This window comes from Chlorocebus sabaeus, chromosome 11 (genome assembly GCF_047675955.1).
Source record: "Chlorocebus sabaeus isolate Y175 chromosome 11, mChlSab1.0.hap1, whole genome shotgun sequence".
NCBI classification, from domain to species: domain Eukaryota; kingdom Metazoa; phylum Chordata; class Mammalia; order Primates; family Cercopithecidae; genus Chlorocebus; species Chlorocebus sabaeus.
In genome coordinates, this window is record NC_132914.1 from 80,128,158 (window position 1) to 80,151,853 (window position 23,696).

The 23,696-nt window shown below is 38.9% G+C and overlaps 1 protein-coding gene across 2 annotated transcripts in view; it reads left to right on the forward strand.

The window, feature by feature from the left end:
- The window catches only part of TMTC2 (transmembrane O-mannosyltransferase targeting cadherins 2), a 449,167-nt gene that overhangs the window by 206,330 nt on the left and 219,141 nt on the right, over positions 1-23,696 (forward strand). For both annotated transcript variants that reach the window (XM_008004151.3, XM_073020981.1), the window contains one exon: positions 311-1,139. In XM_008004151.3, the coding sequence (XP_008002342.2) occupies positions 311-1,139 (829 nt within the window). The remainder of the gene's footprint in view (positions 1-310; positions 1,140-23,696) is intronic.

A 23,696-nucleotide genomic window follows, 5' to 3' on the forward strand; every position in this document is an offset into this window, starting at 1 on the left:
GGAAATAAATATATTGAACCCACTTTGTAGAGGTCACGAAATTGAAGCTTTGATTATTGGTATTTTAGAGAGAAAAAATAAGAAAAGATAATCAAAAAATATATACAAACTACAATTCCACCTTCAGGTTTTTTTGGAGATTAAAATTTCTCTAGGCATACTTGAAAGGTGATGGACATGAAGTCACGTTTTGGAGACATCATCTGTTTTTAACTGTCCATTTAAAAATGTATTTGATCTCTAAGTGTTGAGTGTTCCTATGCTGTGCTGATAATGATCTTAATTTTTCCCTTCTCTCTTTTGGTTTCAGAGGAAGAACTTGTCGCTTTTCCTCAGCATTAGTTTGTTAACTTTCTGGGGGTCCTCCCTTTTGGGTGCCCGGTTATACTGGATGGGAAACAAACCACCAAGCTTTTCCAACTCGGACAATCCCGCTGCTGATTCAGACAGCCTCCTCACCCGCACGCTCACCTTCTTCTACTTGCCAACCAAGAACCTCTGGCTGTTGCTATGCCCGGATACCCTCAGTTTTGATTGGTCAATGGATGCTGTGCCTCTGCTCAAAACAGTTTGTGACTGGAGAAACCTACACACTGTGGCCTTCTATACTGGACTCCTCCTCCTTGCCTACTATGGTTTGAAGAGCCCGAGCGTAGACAGAGAATGCAATGGGAAAACCGTAACAAATGGCAAGCAGAATGCAAACGGACATAGCTGCCTTTCAGATGTGGAGTACCAGAACTCAGAGACTAAGTCCAGCTTTGCATCCAAAGTAGAAAATGGTATTAACAACGATGTATCACAGAGAACCCAGCTTCCTTCTACGGAGAACATTGTTGTTCTGTCTTTATCTTTGTTAATCATACCCTTTGTTCCTGCCACGAACCTGTTTTTCTATGTCGGCTTTGTAATTGCAGAGCGAGTATTATATATTCCTAGTATGGGCTTCTGCCTGCTGATTACAGTGGGTGCTAGAGCCCTTTATGTCAAAGTCCAAAAGCGGTTCCTCAAGAGCTTGATTTTTTATGCTACAGCTACACTAATTGTTTTTTATGGACTCAAGACTGCGATCAGGAATGGAGACTGGCAGAATGAGGAAATGCTGTATAGATCAGGGATAAAAGTAAACCCAGCTAAAGGTAATCTTTTATGCTTTTGTCTGGATAGTTTACACTTTCAGCCTCTTTATGTCTTTGCTTCTTAAGACACAGTATTAAGGAGGAAGAGGTCCTTTTATGCAGTACCCGTATCTTTCATTCTTTTTATTTTTTTAAGGAGATATGCCATATAACCAATTTAGAGACATACCCAATATTCCTTACTTGGAATAAGAAAATATTTTCCTGTGTTTCTGACTATGTTTGTCCAGAAGAATTAGAGCTCCTATTGTGTAAACAATATTGACTATTCCAAGAATTTAGAAAAGAGCTTGGTTTTCACATTTTAAAATACTGATGGGGACGGCTCTTTTATCATATAATAAAAGTCAGGCTATCCCACATAAGTATACTTGCGCTTTTCTATTTTCCAAGCATCGCCTGAAGAAATACAAGACTTTCATTGAAACCTTTAAAAGATTTGGAGATTTCACTACCTCTGAATCCTGAAAGTATGTCTCTAGATGTCAGTGTGTACACATTCAGGTGTGAGTCACCTTGGGCTGCACAGAGGCTCAATTATCTGAATGTTGCCAAGCAGTTAGCAGGTTTTCACTTGGGTTCTTAAGTCACTTAGAGAAACAAACTTTTCACTATATAATGAGAGTTTTGACTATACCACTCATGATTGCTTTTGATTTAGAAAATTACTTGAGCAAATCTCAGAACTGATAGAATAGAAAGTAGTTTCCTTTAAAATAAAAAAGTCAAAAGCTATGGCAATGGATGACTCTAGTTTAGGCAATTAAATGTATTGGAAGTTAGAGGACAATTAAATTAAAATAGATGTAAATTTTTAGTGCAGAAATATATCATAGTAAATAGTGTTAAAGAGTCTTGTTCTTCATAAGCCATTTTTATTCTTTTTTGAGATGGGGTCTTGCTTTGTTGCCCAGGCTGGGGTGCGATGGCTTGATCTCAACTCACTGCAACCTCCACCTCCTGGGTTCAAGTAATTCTCCTGCCCCAGACTCCAGAGGCACTGATATTACAGGCGCCCGCCACCACACCTGGCTAATTTTTGTATTTTTAATAGAGATGGGGTTTCCCTACGTTAGCCAGGCTGGTCTCGACTCCTGACCTTAGATGATCTGCCTGTCTCAGCCTCCTAAAGTGCTGGGATTACAGGTGCGAGCCACCATGCCTGGCCTATTTTTATTCTTTTTTGTTTGTTTTTTGTTTTTTTTTGAGAGTGAATTTCGCACTTGTTGCCCAGGCTGGGGTGCAGTGGCACGATCTTGTCTCACCACAACCTCCACCTCCCGGGTTGAAGTGATACTCCAGCCTCAGTCTTCCTGAGTACCTGGAATTACAGGCATGCGCCACCATGCCCAGCAAATTTTGTATTTTTAGTAGAGACCGGGTTTCTTCATGTTGGTCAGACTGGTCTCGAACTCCCGAACTCAGATGATCCACCCGCCTCGGCCTCCCAAAGTGCTGGGATTATAGGCATGAGCCACCATGCCTAGCCTATTTTTATTCTTAAAATTATGTTCGCTTATATAGCATTTGAATTAGCATTTTTCTACTCTTTCCAACACAATTCTATACCAGGATTAAAAGAAAGTGTAAAACTGTTCCAGAATATGAAAATGGCCTGCTAATAGGTATATATCTAAAGACCTAGATACTCCAAAAGCTACTTTGGCATGCTTGTCTGATGGGCACAAATTAAGTCAAGAATTCAGTGAGCAACTACACATTTCTTTAAGGAACTAATTGCTGGTACTTACACTGTTTAATAAATTGCAGGGATTTTAATGGGAAGTTGAAGCATTAAAGTTGAGCTACTACATAGCATGTCATTTCTCAATTCTCTGTGAAAAATCATTACCATGTGGCTTCTTCTGGGTGGCGAGTACTTCACAGTTTATTGAATGCCTGGACCCAAATCTTGTTGCAAAAATTGTTACAATTAGTTTTTGCAGAATACTTATCAGCTAGTTTTTCTGCACTGGTAGATGTAAGGATATAGAACAAGGCTATGTTGCCAATATATTTCCCTGCTGTTTAACACATATATAATAGAGAATTGAAAACAAATTCTTGGCCTATTATTTGCATCACAGTGATGTTCTGAGGGTTTATTAAATTTATTAAGTTTCAGGCTAAGCTGCTGTTACAAAAAGCCAAGACAAAAGTGGCTTAAGTAAGATAGAAGCTTTATTCTTTCATGTAGCAATCTAAGTATGTGCAAACACAGAGCTGATAAGATGGCGCCATGGGTTTTCAGGATCCAAGCTCTTTCTCTTTTATTCCCTTGCCATCTCAGTGGTGTCACCCTGTCCTTATGGTCCAAGATGGCTCATTATCACATCAGCCCTTCAGCTGACAGCAAGAGAGGGAGAATGGGCAAATGGCGGGTGTGCCCAATCTGAGAGCATTTTGCAGAAATTGCACACACCATGCTTGCTCACAGACCATTGGGCACACCTACCTCCAAGGAAGGCTGGGAAATGTTATCTTTATTCTGGGAAGCCAAGTACCCAGCCAGATTTTATTACACTGCAAAAAGGAGCGGGCAAATATTCAGATGTTAGGGTATAAGTAGCAGTCAGAATAAGTGAAAACGATTTGTAACGCTTAGGTATTTTCCAGCATTAGCTGGTAGTTTTGCTGACGGTTAAGATTCTAAATAAGATATTTTGGTACATAGAATGTTTGATCATTTATTTTTCCATTCACTAAGTAAAACAATTATTAAACATTTCCCTGGTTTCCAGTATTTTCAGGTGTCCATCCTAATACTTAAGAAGTGCTGCAGAATTTAGGCACTCCAAAATATCATTAGCTAAACAAATGTACGACTGCCCACTATCGTTAAGAAGTTCTTTCAGACATCAAACACTGATCCTGAAAACCCCCACCCCACTCGTGGCCCAGTCAACTGCTTTACTTGCAGGCTTTACCATCTCAGTTGATGGAATCTCAATTTCCCCAGCAGCTCTGGCTGAGAATTCTGAAGTCATCCCTGCCTGCTCTTTTCCCTTCATAGCTCACATCCATTCCATCAGCAGATCCTCTCTGCTGTTTACAAAACTACATCCAGAGCTTGACCACTTTTTACCACCATCACTGTTGGCATCATGGCCCAGGGGCCACCATCTTTTATCTCTATATATATACTTTTATCTACCTATCTATATATATATAAATATATATATATATAAAAATATATATATATATATATTTTTTTTTTTTTGAGAGAGAGTCTCGCTCTTTTGCCCAGGTTGGAGTGCAGGGGTGCAATCTTGGCTCACCACAACCTCTGTCTCCCGGGTTCAAGCAATTCACCGGCCTCAGCCTCCCAAGTAGCTAGGACTACAGGCACGTGCCACCATGCACAGATAATTTTTGTGCTTTTAGTAGAGACGGGTTTCACTATACTGGCTAGGCTGGTCTCAAACTCCTGACCTCGTGATCCACCCGCCTCGGCCTCCCAAAATGCTGGGATTATAGGCCTTATCTGTAATGTTAGTAAAAGACTGTCACCTCACCTCCCAGCTTGTATTTCTTGCCTTTTAGCATGTCTTGTACTTTTTTCTTTCAACTCAGACATGATGTATTGGGTAATAAGAAATGAGGTGAATAGGCTTTCTTGTGAGATTTTCTGTAAATCTAGTTAGGAGTTGGACTGTATTTTGCTATAGCCGTGGGTGCCAGAGATGTCACATTCCTCTGGTGGCCTTGTTTTTGGTCTTCCCAGCTGTCTGTGGGCTTTCCCACGGACTCTGTTTTGCATCTATTTCAGCTGCAATCAGCTATTATTATACTGCATCTCTGTTGGTGTTGGGGAGGGAAAATGTTCTATTATTTTATGACTAAATCTTTGCCTCTCTGGGCCACCACCTTCACAGGTGTTTCTTATATTTCCTTGTTTCCCACTCCAGTAGAGACAGGAAGGCTAGAGGGGGCTGAGTTGAGAGGAATGACTTTTCCCCCACAGCTCCGGGACAAGGCTAAGATCTTTCCCTTATGGAGTTCATGGTCTTTTGTCATGATAAATGCTCTGGGTATATTTCATGAGGTTTATTCTTCTCCCACTGCCGGAACCAGGAGAACATCTTTCTTGGCTCTTCCCAATGAGATTCTGTTGGGGTCCTGGGAGGGAAAACCCCCAAAAGTATGGCAGTCCCCTAAGACTGCCACCTCAGGAGTTTCTGATTCTAAAACTAGTTCATGCTTAGCCTCCAGCAACTTGTCAAATGACGAGTCAATTGTTTCTAACAGTTTCTGTCTCCAGCAGCTTCTGCTCCAGGTAAGCTCTCCTCTGCTGTCTCTCTGGATTTGTCTTTCTCTAGATTTCAGGGTGGTGGTTGGCCCTGCGACCCCAGTTCACTGATGGTTCCTAGACAAGTTATTGATTTTCAGTCTGTTTAGCTTTTTCTTTTTCTAATGATGTGAGTGACAACTTCACATTGTTTAATGTCTGAGCTGAACTCCTGCTTCTATTCACCTTCAAAGTCCATGCTTAACCAGCAGCCCTGGTGACCTTTTGGAAACACGAGTCAGGGCATGGCATTCCAGTGTCCAGTTATTATCTGACTGCCAATTTCTCTCTAATTGAAGGCACATAACAGTGGCGGGAGGGGAGGGTGGGAGCCAAGGGTTCAAAAACTATTTATTGAGTACTATGCTCGCTTCCTGTGTGATTGGTTCAGTTGTGCTCCAGGCCTCAGTCTCATGTAATATGCTTTTGTAACAAACCTGCACATAGAGCTTTAGAATCTAAAATAAAAGTTGAAAAAAAATAAAAATAAAATTAGAACAGTTCTGTGCTTTAAAAACTCTAGCTGGATAGATAGATTATAGATATGATAGATACAGATGCACACAGTCTCAGGACCCTGTGCATACTCACCAGCCTTTCCTTCCCTTACTCCACTCCAGCCCTGCTGGCCCCTTTGATGTGCCTTTTATATGCCAGGTAAGCTCCTGACGCAGAGCTTTTACCCTTGTCATTGCTGCTTCGTGGAATGTGTTTTCCTGGTTATTCTCACTGGGATCTCCCTCACCTCCTTTAAGTCTCTGATCAACTGTTGCATTATCAGTAAGGTGCTTTATGTAAAATTGACTGCCCTGCTATTAATAATACAGCCACTGCCTCTGTCTTATCGAGCATTCCCTATCTTCTTTCCATGCTTCATTTTTCTCTTAGCACTTACCACTATTTGACATACTATATTTTCTATAATTATGTGTTCATTGTATGAACGTGTTGTCAGCATACACCAGAATGTACAACACAAGAAGGTAGAGAGTTTTACGTTTTAACAAATGCCATAGATGCTGCAATGAGGACTGTGCCTGGTAGAGCAAAGGCATTCAGTAATGGATATGTTGAGTATTATTACAGTCATAGCCCTTCTCTTTAAGGAGTTCATGATCTGTTTACAGATAGAATGTACATGCATGAAATAAGGCAAAAGTGTGAAATATTATGCTTTTGATATGCCAAGTAGTGAGGGATGCTTTATCATGAGAGGGTTAGAATTGGGAGTGGAGTTAGTTTCAGATTGTGTGACTGCATCTGTGTGTGACATATGCTTCCATTTTGATGCAAGGCAAAACTCTTCCAATCCAGGTTTCCTATTTTTTTTTTTCTTTTTATAAGATGTTAATAATAATTCTGGCTACAGTTACTTCCTTAGCAATTTTGAGACTGGCAGTAATCTTCCTTAAGGCAGATTTTCTTAGTCTAATACATTATTTGAACCTAAGTAAAAGATTAGAAACCCTATAAAGCCGGTCTTGTGTATGGTTTTCTGAGATTACAGATGGAGTTAGGGTTTTTTTTTCTTCCTTTGAAAGCCTTTGCAAATTCTAGAATACTTCAGTCTACCATGTGCTTTAACAGAATATGATTTTAAGCCTCATGAAGCAGTATGCATTAAAACTGCTGCCTTCAGGAATGGGTCCTGTAGACAGCTGCCAGTCATTAACTGATTGGATGCAAATGACGATGAGTAAACCCTGTCATAGTGACTGTGCTGCTAATTTATGGTTTAAATCTGGAGAGTGGAGAAATGATAGCTGATTTGGACTATGTAAACCACAAGTCCTGTCTCGTTATGTGGTTGATAATGTCAGGAAAATACTACACAGAGTTGATTACTGTAGTTTGCTGATTTCACAATGACTCTTTGTATTTCTGTGCTTAGGAAAAAGGAAATTTTCTCTGATGACTGCCTTAATGAGCAAGCCACATTATATTTGAAAGGGTTTCCCCCACCCAGCTTTAAAGCAACTCATTTTTAAAGCCATATTGATTAGTATTGGCTTAACGAAAGACTTTCTTGATTCGTTACAAAGCAGTTAAATGTGTGATCACCCTTTTTGCTGTGGCCTCCTGTAAATCCCCATATGGCTCTATTCTCTGTAGAATTTGGCACCATTGATCTCTGTTACCATAGCTTTTAAGCCACTGCTTGGTTTTGACTATCTTTCTCCCATTTCCCACAGCTTTCTCTCTTCTGATTTTTGCCTCCTCCCTAAACTAATCCAGTCTTCAAGTTTTGTTTTTTTTTTCTTTCTTTCTAAAATCTGCCTTTATTTTCCCTTCCCTATAGTATCTACAACATTGTTTGGTATATAGTAGGAGTCAATAAATATGCAATTGAATTTCTACGTTAAGTTCTCCACCATGACTGCCTATCTATGAAGACCTTTTCCACCTGGGTGATCTGCTAGCCTATCAAACTGGTCACCTCTCCTCCCTAAAACCAACTTCTTGCAAACTTCCTTATAAATTAACGTCATAATCCCAGGCTAACAAAGTTATAGATAAGCAGATCAGTGAGAGCGTAAACATAAAAGAATTGTAGCATATATGGCAGCACATTTGGTTTGCTAAAGGCATTTTAAAATTAAGTTATAGATTCAAAATCAAATAGGTTCTGAGAATGGTTTATTAACTCTATGGCAATTTGATTTAAAAAATATTTGACTATGGTGGTTAAGTGTTTGAAAGCAATTTCTTAAATAGTTAAGAACAATTAAGAGTGAATCTGAGAAAAACTTAAGAGCTAAAGGTTGTTTTTAACGCCCATTTTTAATGTAAATATGTGAAATGATAAATATAAAAGATGTATGTAAAATGAGGTACATATTTGAAACTTTCAAGGTGATTATCCAAGCAGTCTGCATTCACTCCCCCAATGCATATAACAAACATTACCTGTAATCCCAGCGCTTTGGGAGGCCGAGGTGGGCAGATCACAAGGTCAGGAGATCGAGACCATCCTGGTCAACATGTTGAAAGTCTGTCTCTACTAAAAATACAAAAATTAGCCGGGCATGGTGGCGGGCACATGTATTCCCAGCTACTTGGGAGGCTGAGGTAGGAGAATCCCTTGAACCCAGGAGGCGGAGGTTGCAGTGAGCCGAGATCGCGTCATTGCACCCTAGCCTGGGGAACAGGAGAAAACTCTGTCTCAAAAAAAAAAAAAAAAGAAAAGAAAAGAAAAAGAGAGTCAAAATTGTTTCAGTTTTGCAGTGTTTGACAATTTTTTTTTTCCTTTATAGATTGCTGCCAAATTGGTGGTTCTATTTCAATTTAGCATGGCGTCAAATTTTAAGAAACAAGTATTTTGTAGGAATATCATTTAGGAAATAACTTACAATTTAAGTGAAACCCAAGCCTCTAAGCCATGTAAAAATGGACTATTTCCTTGGATTTTATAGTCTAAGCTTTTGTTTACCTTGAATTGAGTGTCTTTAACTATGATGAGTTGTGATTAACTAGCTAGCTTTGAAATGGTGTAAAAAATTCTATTATTGTATTTCACCAATAATTTGTCATGATATGTCCAAGGGAAGATAAAAATTTTTCAACAGCGGTTCAGATTTTTATAAAACATGAAATTTACCAGTTAAGGCCAGACATGGTGGCTCAAGTCTATAATCCCAGCACTTTGGGAGGCCAAGGCAGGCAGATCACATGAGGTCAGGAGTTCGAGACTAGCCTGGCCAACATGGTGAAACCCCGTCTCTACCAAAAATACAAAACTTAGCCGGGAGTGGTGGCGGGTGCCTGTAATCCCAGCTACTAGGGAGGCTGAGGCAGGAGAATTGCTTGAATCCGGGAGGCGGAGGTTGCAGTGATTCGAGATCGCGCCATTGCACTTCAGCCGGGGGGACAAGAGCAAGACTTTGTCTCAAAAAACAAGCAAATAAAAAAACAAGAAAAAAGAAATTTACCAGTTAAGGAGGAAAAACCACTATAGTATTTTGTTGAAACTGACTGGCCTGAGTTGCACTGTAAAACACAGCTTTTCATTTTTACCAGAGAGCCTTGGTAAGAGAAACTAGCTAAAAGCATCCCACCAATAAAGGCTGATTGAGAGATAAATAGCAGGAAGTTAAATCTGGTTTCCATAAGGAAATTATGTGTTTTGTCTTCTCAGTCCATCTCTTCTCTATTGAGTAGAAAAAAATAGATAAACAACAGGGCTGGCAAGAATAGAAGGAAGGTATCTCATTGATTGAACTAGACTAAAATATTTTTTAAAGATTTACATTTACTCAATTGTTAAATTAAGGCACATTTTAAATATTTGATTCTTGCAGAAATAAAAAGTATGGTTGTTTTCCATGTGGGATGGGGGAGTTGCAGAAGTTCAGATGCCTTTAAGAATGAATTGGGGCCAGGTGTGGTGGCTCATGCCTGTAATCCCAGCACTTTGGGAGGTCAAGTCGGGCAGATCACAAGGTCAGGAGTTCGAGACCAGCCTGGCTAGCATGGTGAAACCCTGTCTCTACTAAGAATACAAAAAAATTAGCTGGCATGATGGTGTGTACCTGTAGTCCCAGCTACGCGGGAGGCTCAGGCAGGATAATTGCCTGAACTGGGCATGTGGAGCTTGCAGTTAGCCGAGATTGTGCCACTGCACTCCAGCCTGGGTGACAGAGTGAGACTCCGTCTCAACTCTGTCTCAAAAAACTAAAAATAAAAACAACAATGAATTGGCACAGAAATGTTTTCCTGTTGTCTGGCTCTAATGATTGTAAGTACAGTTTTGTGGGGCAGGAAAAAAATCCAGACCACAACAGACTCAGTGCAAATGGTCCTAAGACGTATTATAGATGAAGTGGGTGCCATATTGCGGACTCCTAAGATTTTGAAATTACCCACAACAAAATTTTAGAATCTTTATGGGCTTTTGAAAACCTTCAAACCTTAAAATTAGAGTTACCTTAGGTTATATTTATTGGGGTTTATATGCTAAAATACTTGAGACTAGCATATGATTAAGCATGAAGTTAAATTTTTCTGATGTCCGTAGTTTTGTGTTTCTTAAAAATGTCCTAGGCTGGGCGCGGTGGCTCACACCTGTAATCCCAGCACTTTGGGAGGCCAAAGTGGGCGGATCACGAGGTCAGGAGATCAAGACCTTCCTGGCCAACATGGTGAAACCCCGTTTCTACTAAAAACACAAAAAAATTAGCTGGGCATGGTGGCACATGCCTGTAGTTCCATTGTGAGACTGAGGCAGGAGAATCTCTTGAACCTGGGAGGTGGAGGTTGCAGCGAGCCGAGATGGTGCCACTGCACTCCAGCCTAGGCGACAGAGTAAGACTCTGTCTCAAAAAAACAAAAAACAAAAAAACCCTAGGCCGGGCACAGTGGCTAACGCCTGTAATCCCAACACTCTGGGAGGCCGAGGTGGGTGGATCACGAGATCAGGAGTTCGCGACCAGCCTGGCCAATATGGTGAAACCCCATCTGTACTAAAAATACAAAAATTATCTGGGCATGGTGGCGGGCGCCTGTAGTCCCAGCTACTCAGGAGCCTGAGGCAGAAGAACTGCTTGAACCCAGGAGGCGGAGGTTGCAGTGAGCTGAGACTGTGCCACTGCACTCCAGCCTGGGCAACAGAGCGAGACTCCCTCTCAAAAAAAAAAAAAAAAAAAAAAAAAAAGCCCTAACATTTCTTTACTTCTATTAAATATTTATGAAATATATCATTCATATTCATACAAGTATGCATATATATCATATTTATATAGTTTAAAGAATACTACTAAAATATCTATTCAGTAGCTTATTAAAGGAATATTACCAGTGTCTTTGAGGACCTTTCCCTATACTTCTCCTTATTTTTTGTTTAAAAAATGGTTTTTGTTTTTTTCACCATTGATTTTGTGTACTTACAGATTTTTCTGTAGGTAACTTTTATCAGTAGAGTTTTCCTCATTTCCAGTTTAAGAACTATTTTATGAATTAATATTGATGACGATAGGTTTTCCTCAGTCTCTTACTTTGATGAATTATATTAATAGATTTCCTAATGTTGAACCTATTTTGCATTCCTAGATTAATCCCAGGAATGGATTATAACGTATTATTTCCATTTTCTTCTACATTTATTTTTCATCTGTATTTCTGAGTGATTGTCAGTTTCTCTCTTGTGGTGTCATATTCTGGTTTTAAAATCAATGATCTTAACCTTATACAATCAGGTTAGGAGCATTACTTCTTTTTTGTTCCCTCAAATATTTTATGTGAAATTAGAATTTTTTTTTTTCTTCTATATTAGGTACAATTTACCTGTAAAACTAGCTAGGGATAATGTTTTGGTTATAGATGACTTTTTTTTTTTTTTTTTTTTCCTGTTAATTTAATTTCTTTCATAGTTTTGGAAAGAGCCAAATTTGCTTTTTGGGTCAGTTTTAGTAACTTTTTTCTCTGGGTTTTGTTCCATTTAACTAGAGTTTTTATATTTATTGGTACAATGTTACACATAATATTCTTGTAATATCTTTTTTTAAAATCTCTGCTACAATTGTAGTTTAAAAACTATTTTTGCTTGGATACTCTTTAGGCAACAGATGTAGTATTGCCCCAAACTTGGTGAAGGTGGACCTACGCATAAGAATTCCCAAGGAATATTTTTTCCTATTTTCTGTTTGTCCAAATTGGCCAGACAGACAGTTCACCCATCTTTTCATTCTCTAAGCTTTTTAAATTTGTTTGTTGCTAGTGAACTGACAAAGACTCTTTCCTTTCAGGCAGATCACAGTTTATGTGGCTTCTGCAGTCTGACCTCCTGCTTGAAGTTCATTAAAGCCTAAACCTAGGTTTATCTGTTTGACAGATGTAGTGTATGCAAGGTGAATAGCTAGTTTACTTTTCTGGAGTCCTGCATTCATGAAGGTTTTTGTTTTGTTTTGTTTTGTTTTTTGTTTGTTTGTTTTTGAGACGGAGTCTCGCTCTGTCGCCCAGGCTGGAATATAGTGGTGCAATCTCGGATCACTACAACCTCTGCCTCCCGGGTTCAAGTGATTCTCCTCCCTCAGCCTCCCAAGTAGCTGGGATTACAGGCACGTGCCACCACACCCTGCCAATTTTTTTGTATTTTTAATAGAGATAGGGTTTCACCATGTTAATCTCGATCTCCTGACCTTGTGATCCCCCCACCTCAGCCTCCCAAAGTGCTGGGATTACAGGCGTGAACCACCGCGCCTGGCTTCATGAAGATTTTAGACTTTAGGTTTGCCCTTACTTTCCAACCAATTAATACATTCATTTGCAAATATTTTTATTTTTAATGTAGCATTTTTATTGGTTCTGTACAAGGTGTGATTCTCTGAACATGGAGTTTCACTAGACTGTAAGAAAATGAGACCTATGAAATATCTTAAAACCTGACATCTATTAAAGAATGATTAGCTATGTTAGAAGTTCTATTTGAGAATAGAGTTGTTTAAGATCTGAGCTGCTATTTTTGAAATATTTAATTCTCTTTCAGCAAAAGAAAAGTTAAAGGAAGCTAAAAATATATGTAAAAGCACTATTGTGCAGAATCAAATTACAGGTATTTGAACCCTCTAAAGCAGGGTAAAATATGTTCCTTTCTTTCTGTAATATAAATACAATTGCTGATAGTGTTAAAGAGCAGATTTTCAAGAGGACAAACACAACATGTCTTAGTTTTAGCCTCATCACGCACTTGTGCCTATTTCTGGTGATCATGGATTTTAAAGAGAATTCCAGATAAGTCTCAAGGAATTATGGAAAAATGTGAGATGTTCAAGTCATACAATTATTATAAAAGGGTTTGATGTAGAGGAAGTGTGAGCCTTATTTTAATTTTTATGCATGTGGGCATTAAATTAGAAATCTTACTGAAATGGGAAAATTTCCCCTGTCCCCCTCACAGGGCGTGCAAAGGGGGTATGGCTTGCTTCTTCTGCTCAAACCTCTAGGGGAACATACAGACAGGCAGGCTCCAACCCCATGGCAGTGTCTAGTGGGTGAGTGTTTACAGCTACTGAAGCCCCAAGTGGGCATGTTACAGTATGCTCTTTTAGTTTAGCCGTCTATAGGCGGCTTGTGTTAGCTCAGTTAGACCTCCTTCCTTATCACAAGGAGGGAGGGATTTCTGTATCCCAGGGTTTCTTACCTTGGTGTATCAGAAGAATCGGATTACATGAGGGCTTGGAGAATGAGTGGAAGGTTTGATTAAGAAGTAGCTCTTAGCAGATCGGGGGACCAGAAGGGAGATGGATTTTCCCTGGAGTCAGGCTGCTCCCCAGCCTGGGCTCTCCTCTGATTGCTCCGGCCAAACTCCTCCTCATTCGACTGGTCTGTCAGTGTGTTCTTCCACAGGCATGTTCCCCTGGACATCCTCGATATCCAGCCTCTTGTCGTCTTCTGCAGATGGGTTCCTCTTGCCATCCAGCAGCTTCTGTGTGTCTGCCTGCTAGGGTCTCTGTTTTTTGTTGTTGTTTTGTTTTGTTTTGTTTTGTTTTGTTTGAGACAGAGTCTCTCTCTGTTGCCTAGGCTGGAATGCAGTGACTTGATCTTGGCTCACTGCAACCTCCACCTCCTGGGATCACACCATTCTCCTGCCTCAGCCTCCCAAGTAGCTGGGACTACAGGCGCCCACCACCACACCCAGCTAATTTTTTGTATTTTTAGTAGAGACGGGGTTTCACCGTGTTAGCCAGGGTGGTCTCAATCTCCTGACCTTGTGAGCCACCTATTTCGGTCTCCCAAAGCGGTGGGATTTCAGGCGTGAACCACTGCGCCTGGCGGGTCTCGGGTTTTTATAGCCCCAGGATTTGGATGTAGGGAACCAGGGTGGTCTTGGAAAATGCAACATTTTGAGCACGAAGGCAGGAGTGCCTGTCCTCACCTAGGTCTGTTGGGTGGAGCCCTAGCCAGGAACCACGCCCTCCTCTACCCAGCCCTTCCCCGCAACCAGCCTCCAGCCTCTATATCATTTAAAGGGACCACTCTTCCCTTCCCAGCACTCCGTTATCATAATCACTGCTTCTCAGTGTAAATTTCTTTGCAATTTTAACATTATCATCCAAGGGGACCTAAGAGGCACATAAATATCATGTGCTTACTCAAAATGAAATAATGATCAAACATATTAGACGTTCTTTTTTAAAAAATGATAATATTGTTTTCTAAGTATAAGCCATATTCAGATTTTTTTTTTCTTTTCTTTTTTTTCTTTTTTTGAGATGGCGTCTTGCTCTGTTGCCCAGGCTGGAGTACAGTGGCACGATCTCGACTCACTGCAACCTCTGCCTCCTGGTGCAAGTGATTCTTGTGCCTCAGCCTCCCCAGTGGCTGGAATCACAGGTGTGTGCCTGTAATTAACCATGCTGGCTAATTTTTGTATTTTTAGTAGAGATGGGGTTTTGCCATGTTGGCTAGGCTGGTCTCAAACTGCTGTCCTCAAGTGATCTGACCGCATAGGCCTCCCAAAGTGCTGGGATTACAGGTGCGAACCACCTCGCCCAGCCCATACTCAGATATGGTTAGATATTACCTAAAAACAAATTTAGAACAACAACAAAAACATCATTTTGAGAGCAGAACTATATTGGAGGTTTTATTTTGTCTTGTATTTAAGGATTCTAATTCCCAATGATACCAGCTGCCTCTCAGCCCATTCTTTCAGTGATCTTAAACAGCATAATTCAGTTCCTTTGTGCAAAACACCATAAGTTATTAAAATATTAGCATTACTATCTTTTTAGGAAGCACTTTAAGCATATGTTTTAATTACGAAAAATTTCTCTGTAGACATTTTAAGTATAGAAAGAAGGAACTGGGTTAGAAATGTAATACATCAACTCCGAGTCAAGTTTTGACAAGAACAGATTACCCAGGTGTCAAAGCACGGCATTTTCTTCTTAAGATGCCTGGAATAGCAGAGGAAACTTAGAATCATTTAATGTTTGGGGCTCTGTGTAGGAACTTGGAAGTCTTATCATAAAGAATTATGATACTTTTTTTTTCTGCTCTTCTTACCTCTCCTTACTTAGGATAAGAGGGTAAATACCTCAACTTGTATTTCATGAGACTACCAGCAAAGAACACAATGTCTAAGATATTTTGAAATGTTTTCGTTTTTCATCAAGTCAGTTGACTTAATCTCTTTGAGATTTACAAACAAGTTTTGATGGTTTGCAGTACTGCTGTTGAATCATCTGAATATTTTCCATAGATGGTAGCATCATGTTACCTTCACAATTGTGGTTAAGAATGAATGGTGGTTGGGTGCAGTGGCTCACGCCTATAATTCTAGCACTTTAGGAGACAGAGATGGGTGGATCACTTGAGCCCAGGAGTTTGAGACCTGCCTGGGCAACATGGTGAAACCGTGTCTCTACAAAAAATTAAAAAATTAGCTGAGTGTGGTGGTGCATACCTGTAGGTGCAGCTACTTGGAAGGCTGAGGTGAGAGGATCACCTGATCCTGGGGAGGTTGAGGCTGCAGTGAGCTATGGTCACACCCCTGCACTCCAGTCTGGGTGACAGATTTGAGACCTTGTCTAAAAAAAAAAAAGAAGAAGAGTGAGTGGTAATACTCACATTCATGTAAATATTTACAATAATTTTAAGTAGAAAGGAGTTTCTGTGCTTGTATAATGAAAACATTTGCATATTACTATTACTGTACAAACCCATGTATTCTGTATTTTTCTTATCTCTAATCATAGTGATAAATTTAAAATTACTTTTTGTTCTTGAAATGCTATTATTTGGAAGCAACAGTACAGAATTTTAAAATGTATTTTGACATTACACTTTAGCACAGTGATCTTGAGATACTTTATGAGGGCAGTTGATGAAGTCACTGAAGTCCTAATGCCATGCTTCTGTTCTCAGTGGTACCATTCCAGAAGCAAGAGGCTGTGCACTGCTTTGGTCAGAGATCTATCATACTTTGGTTTTGGCTATTGCTGGTTCTCAGCTCATTCTCACATTGAGCCTGGAGCAGATATGTACTTTCGAGGTTTTCAGTTAAAAATTAGGGTTTAAAGACATATGTCCTAAGACCCAGTTCTGATTATTTGAAAGGAAAATGCGGCTTCTCTATGAGTGTTAATCATCCTGACATGCAAATCTGACATTATTTAAAACTCATGAATAGAATATATGGCTTTATATCTAAGACCACACATCTAGTCATATTTTTTATTTGGTAATATTCATTAATCACTGGTTTTGACATATTTCCTGTTTTTTCCTCTTTATCTTACTTAACCCTCTGGGTACTAGCTTCTTTTTAATATGTGGAAGTATAACTTTCTGAATTGTATTTTCAAGACGTTTATATGTATAACAGCATTCACTGTTTCAATGTCATGTTTTTCAGTTCATACAAAAATGCCTCATACTGAAATACCATTGTTCCTTGATATATGTGGAGGATTGGTTCCAAGACCACACACCTATGTACAAATCCCTGCATGCTCAATTCCCACAGTTGGCCCTGCAGAACCTGAATATAGGAAAAGTCAGTACTCTCTATACATGGATTTCATATCCCACAAATACTGTATTTTCAATCTGTGTTTGGTTGGAAAAAAAAAAAAAATCCACATATAAGTAGAACCAGGTAGTTCAAACCTATGTTGTTCAAGGGTGACGTGTATTGCACAGTCTTCAGAATTCTTGTCTACTTGTCCTGTACTAGTAAAGAAGGCAAAGAAAATTAACTTCCCTTTCTTTTCTGTTGTTAAACCAACTGGAAGTACAGAAGAAATGCTTTAAAATGATAGTTGCCAAAGATTTTTGCATATAGCAAAGATAATTGATATTTTATTTTAGAAATCTCAGTTATTTACAAATAATTGTCCTCATTAGCACAGGTAAATATTTTTCTACTCACATAAATATTTCATTTGCATTTATTACTCATCATTTCTTTCTTTTTTTTTTTTTTAAATCACCTTTTCTCTAGTATTTACTTTTGGCCTGTTCAACACTAGGTACTGGATTGATCACAGTGAATGTCAAAAATTAACATACAGAAATTCACACATGGAATATTCTCCCTGATGTACTATATATTTGAGATGTATTATATTTATAACTTAGAAGAAGATTTTTAAAATAAGATGCAATCTTTAGGATTTTCATTATTTTTTAAATCTTAAAATTGTCCTTTAGAGTATTCAATATTGCTTTTAGTTGTGTTTTTGTTGCCCTGGATTTGGTTGGCAATGTGATTCTCAGTAGCATGAGCATAGATAATGAATAAGGCAGATTTACTATAAAAGTGTATATCGAATTGGTTATGCTTTTAGTATATAATCTATTAATGAAATATACCTTCTCCATAATAATGTACTTTCCAGGGAGTTACACATCTACGTGAATTTAATATTCTTAGTGACTCAGAGTTTAGTTTAGGCAAGCATCGTTACAACTCATTTTTTTTTTTTTTTTTTTTGAGACAGAGTTTCGTTCTTGTTGCATAGCTGGAGTGCAATGGTGCAATCTTAACTTACTGCAACTTCCGCCTCCCTGGTTCAAGCGATTCTCCTTCCTTAGCCTCCCGAGTAGGTGGGATTATAAGCATGCACCACCATGCCTGGCTAATTTTGTATTTTTAGTAGAGACAGTGTTTCTCCATGTTGGTCAGGCTGATCTCAAACTCCCGACCTCAGGTGATCTGCCCTGCTCAGCCTCCCAAAGTGCTGGGATTACAGGCATGAGCCACTGCGCTCAGCCTTACAATTCTTTTACAGATGAGTAACTAAGAGAGGCAGGATGCTTAAGGAGCATGGTTAAAGATTCCAAACATTGCAGTGAGGTAGATGTGGATACTGATTATAACTCATATATAGTGGTTATTGTTTTCCTTATTAGTGTTATCTATAGAGTGAGTATAGCAATACCACCTTGTGGGTATTAGCATAGCATACCTAGGCCAGGGTTTGTTCCACATCACATATTTACTAAATTATTGCTTTTACTATGAAATAGGAGTAGAAATTAAGTAATTTACTTGGGTGGACCCAAATCTAATTGGTAACAGGGCTAGTACTACAACATAGATTTTGGACACTTCGTTTTATGTTTCTGTATCAAAGTTCCTTTAGTGACCTATAGTAGGAAACTAACCTGGGGCCATTAGGTGGCAGGGACATACCTAACTGATGACTGGATCTACTGTGAGATAAAACAGATGTGGTTTGGGCAATAAAAGAAAAAAGGGAATTTAAGGGAGAAAATTGATTCTTTTTGTTTTCCCTGAAGTTGCTTGGAAATCATAATTCTGTACAAATTCTGTACAGAGTTCATCTAAGAACTCTGGGTCTTTCTAAGGGTTCTTTATCTTTTATACTTGAACCAAACTCAAATGATCCCAATTGTGTTAGAAGCAAGCTGTAAGGGCTTCTTGGAGACAATTCTATTCCTGACACAAACTCAGAGGCAATTTGTACTCTTTAGGATTTACCATAACTCAAAAGGAACTGATCTTTTAATGGAAGACAGCATCTATCATTGTTAATAATCAAGGCCGCGTACAGCCGCTCAACGTCTGTCATCCCAGCACTTTGAGAGGCCAAGGCAGGAGGATTGTTTGAGACCAGAAGTTCCAGACCAGCTTGGTCAACATAGAAGGACCCAGTATTTATGGAGAAAAAATTTAAAACAGAAAAATAATAATTTAAAAAGGTACTGGTTGGATGACTGCATGGGCTATGCGATCAGCCATATATGAGGAATTTCTAAAAAGCCTTTACTGAATCGGTATATTTGTTACATAAACAGGACCACTATTTATGACGTTCTAGTATATATATTCCCCAAGTGTTCCATTAACTGCTTTTGACAGTGTGATAGGCAAAATGGGTTTGTTGCATGGGATTTGAGGAGAGCCTCAAGGCTTGTTGCTCCCAAATTCTCTCCCTTTGGCCAGTCATTATATTTGAAAATGCAGTTATATTAACTGTCTTTACATATAATGCCGTGTGCTAGTTTGTGAGAAACACTGTATAGAGCGCATTGTTATTAGGCATATAGGGCAGGTAAATTTTAATTAAGAAGCCTTGGGAAAAATTTTGCATAGATAAGAAATGGAGTGAAGACAAGTGCAGGAAAACCCCAAACTCAAATACCATGGGTAGTACTGGCAGCAGACCTGAGCCATGGATGTGAGGATGGCTCATAGTCAAATTCAGGAATATGGTAGAAATTGCAGATGGTAAAATGCCAAGGAACAACCCTAGATACACTAAAACAAAACAAACATGGGTGCTGGATTATACAGCTGGATATTACGGTATGCACATAGATGTTATAATGACAGTGCTGTCAAGACAACAGTGTTAATATATTATTGAAGTACTAAATTTTTATCTTTACATTTTTTTTTCCTTAATGGGAATACATTTAGTTTCAGATCTATCTGAAATAACTACAGATTGGGGAATGAGAAATAACTGTATCTTGTAAAATTCCTGTAATTAGGATTACATATAAGCATATAGGATATGTGTTGTGATAACATACGAATCATGATCTTTATATCATAGCCACTCCTTCTACTTAATATTTTAACTACATCTGTTTTATTTACCTACTTACTATTATGTTCTTTTCTGTAATAATCCGAGATAGAATTACTTCAAAAAAAATAAATTCCTGTAGGCTTACAAAGGCTCTTATCTCCCTGGAGTCATATAAAGTGACTATCATACAATTAGTAAAATACCCAGTCTACAAATGTTGACCCCCGCCAACCCTGAGAGTCTTTTCTAATAGATGGAGTGGGAAGACAGTCTACTTTAAAAAACAGCAACAACACATTCATGCTCATTTTCAGTTCCATGCAGTTAAATAGCTCTTTTTCCACTCCCTTTGTTTTCTTTTTTTCCTTCTTTCTCTCTCCATTGACGTTAGAAAGTTGAACATAATTAACATTTATATTTTTAAATAATATTTATTTAAATTGTAGCTGGTGAGACCATTCATGAGGCACATCCAAAATCCAAGACTTCCATTATGGTTAAAGGCAAGGACTTTGGAACCAGACAGACCATCTTTTTGTTCTCTTATCTTTTTGAGTGTCACTTCTGTGAGGCATAGTTTCTTCTTCTATTAATAGTACCAACTGGATGATAATATAAGCTCATTTGTTATGAGGATTAGGAGAGATCACATATGCATACACAAATCTAGCTTAAAATTGGCTTTAATTAAATTAATTAATATATTTTATTTATTTTATTTTATTTTTGAGACCGAGTCTCACTCTGTCACTCAAGCTGGAGTGCAGTGGTGCGATCTCGGCTCACTGCAAGCTCTGCCTCCAGGGTTCACACAATTCTCCTGCCTCAGCCTCCCCAGTAGCTGGGATTACAGGCACCTGCCACCATCCCTGGCTAATTTTTTTGTATTTTTAGTAGAGACGGGATTTCACCATGTTAGCCAAGATGGTCTCGATCTCATGTCCTTGTGATCTGCCCACCTTGGCCTCCCAAAGTGCTCAGATTACAGGCATGAGCCCCACCATGCCTGGCTGGCTTTTATTTTTTTGAGACAGGGTCTCACTCTGTCACCCAGGCTAGAGTGCTGTGATGCAATCATAAATCACTGCAGCCCTAACTTCCCAGGCTGAAGGCATTCTCCCACCTCAGCCTTGACCTCCTAGGCTCTAGGGATTCCCTCACCCCAACCTACAGCATGCATCACCATGCCTGGCTAAGTTTTGTATTTATTGGGGTTTCATCCTATTGCCCAGGCTGGTCTGAAACTCCTGGACTCAAGCAATCCGCCCAGCTTGGCCTCCCAAAGTACTAGATTATAGGTATGAACCACTGTGCCTGGCCAAAATTGGCTTGTAATCTGAATAAAAACAATTCTTAGTAGATATATTAAGCACTACTATATTAAGTGCAAATAAGTTATTATTATTTTTTTTTTTGCAGATGATTTGTGATAGATAACTGGCAAGACTGCAACTTTTACCTCCTCATGGAAGTGACACTCTGATTTCAAACAAGTAACTCAGCATTGGTGGAAGCAAAATTTAGGATTTATCCCCTTATTTAATGCAATTAAATACTTCAATTTTGGCAGATCCTTACATAGAACTCAAGATTTTTATATAGGGACTAAAGACATATGTTAATTTTATGAGGTTTAAAATGAATTATAGCTGAAGCAAGAAACAAGAATGAGAGTCCTTACCACATTCAGTGACTATGCAGTGTATTAGTAAAATGAAAATTCTGAGATGATAACCCAAAGAGGCATGATTACTTATGTAGACCTGACTGTTAAATAGGTAAAAATTAATTATTAAGAAATTCATTTATCTTTTTATTTTATCTTCTTTCTTTTCCTCTCTCTGTCTCTCTCTCTGTCTCTCTCTCTCTCTCTCTCTTTGAGACAGAGTCTTGCTCTGTTGTTCAGGCTGGAGTGCAGTGGTGCAATCTTGGCTTACTGCAGCCTCCACCTCCTGGGTTCAAGTGATTCTTCTGCCTCAGCCTCCCGAGTAGCTGGGACTACAGGTGCCTGCCACCATGCCTGGCTAATTTTTGTATTTTCAGTAGAGATGGGGTTTCACCATGTTGGCCAGGCTGGTCTTGAACTCCTGATCTTGTGATCTGATAGCCTTGGCCTCCCAGAGTGCTGGGATTACTGGTGTGAGTCACCACACCTAGTCTCTTTAAAGAAAAAAAAACAAAACAAAACACAAAAAAACACACAAAGAAATGTATTTGGCTCACAGTTTTAGAGACTGGGAAGTCCAAGAGTATTGCGCTGGCATCTGGCAAGGGTTGAACTATAACAGAAGGCAAAAGAGAGAGCACATATGAGAGAAAAAGCATGAGGGACTGGGCTTGCTTTTATAACAATTCACTCTAGTGAAAACTGACCCACTCCTGTATTAACATTAATCCATCCATGAGAGCTTCCCCCTCATGACCCAGTCACTTCTTATTAGGACCTACCTCCCAATACAGTTACATTGGGGATTAAGTTTACGGCATGTTGAATTTTGAGGGCACATGCAAAACAATTTTGTACCAGGCACCCAAAATTTATGTCCTTTTTATAGTGCAAAAGTATATTCATTTCATCCCCAAAGTCACAAAAGCCTTAACTTGTTTCCATCAACTCAAAAATCCAAAGTCCAGAGTCTCATCTAAATGAGATATGGGTGATACTCAAGGCATGATCTGTATAGAGGCAAATTCCTTCCAGATGTGAGTCTGTAACATCAAAGCAAGTTATCTATTTCCAAAATACAGCAGTGAAACAGGCATAAAAGTAGGCATTTTCATTCTAAAAGGGAGGAAGAGGAAAGAAGAAAACAGTAACTGGTCCCCACTAAATCCATAACCCAGTAGGGAAAACAATACGAAGTCTTAAAACTGGAGAATAATCTCCTTTGATTCCATGTCCCACATCCTGAGCACACTGATACTGGGGTTGGGCTCTCAAGACACTGAGAACTGCCACGCCCATGGCTTTTCTGGGCCCAGCATACATTTCCGCTCTCTCAGATTGGCGTTGTACGCTGGTAGCTCTACAGTTCTGAGGTCTTCTGAGCCCTCCCATGGCAATATAGGCTTTTTCTAGCCTGATTCTCCAAATTTCCAACCTCCACCCATTATCCAGATCCAAAGCTGCTTCCATATTTTCAGGTGTTATTATAGCAACAACCCTACTCTAAGTATCAATTTTCTATCTTAGTCTGTTTTCTGCTCTTTTAGCTATTTTTTCAAAGCAGTGCATGCCAAATTATGAAAAACGTGTTATAACTTCTTTTATAATTAATGAATATATATAATTTCTTCAAATTATTAACACAAGAAAAAATCTTGAAAAATTTTCTCAAATCTTCCTGTATTGATTTCGTGAAGTATATCAGAGATATGAAATTGCAATAGTTACTTCAGAGTAAGTTTGAATTTACTCTGTAAACTTAAGACTACCATGTATTTGGAATTAGAACTTTGAAAAAAATTTAGAGGTATTTATTGTAGCAGATCACAGCATTTCTAGAGGGACCTCACATTTGATTTTCTCATTAGAACAACTTCAGCAAGATGGGAATATTTAATTATTCTTCTGCCTTTGAAAGAACATAAAATAAACCATGGCAGACTGTGGACTAAGTACAAGAGAAGCTTTCATTGTGAATTAAGATCAAGTTTCTTAGTAAATGGATACTTTTTAGAGGTAGTTTAATATCAATGTGAAGGGCCCTTGAGGTATAAGAGTTATTCCTACTTCTTCACTTCTTGATTTTTTTAACAGAAGAATTC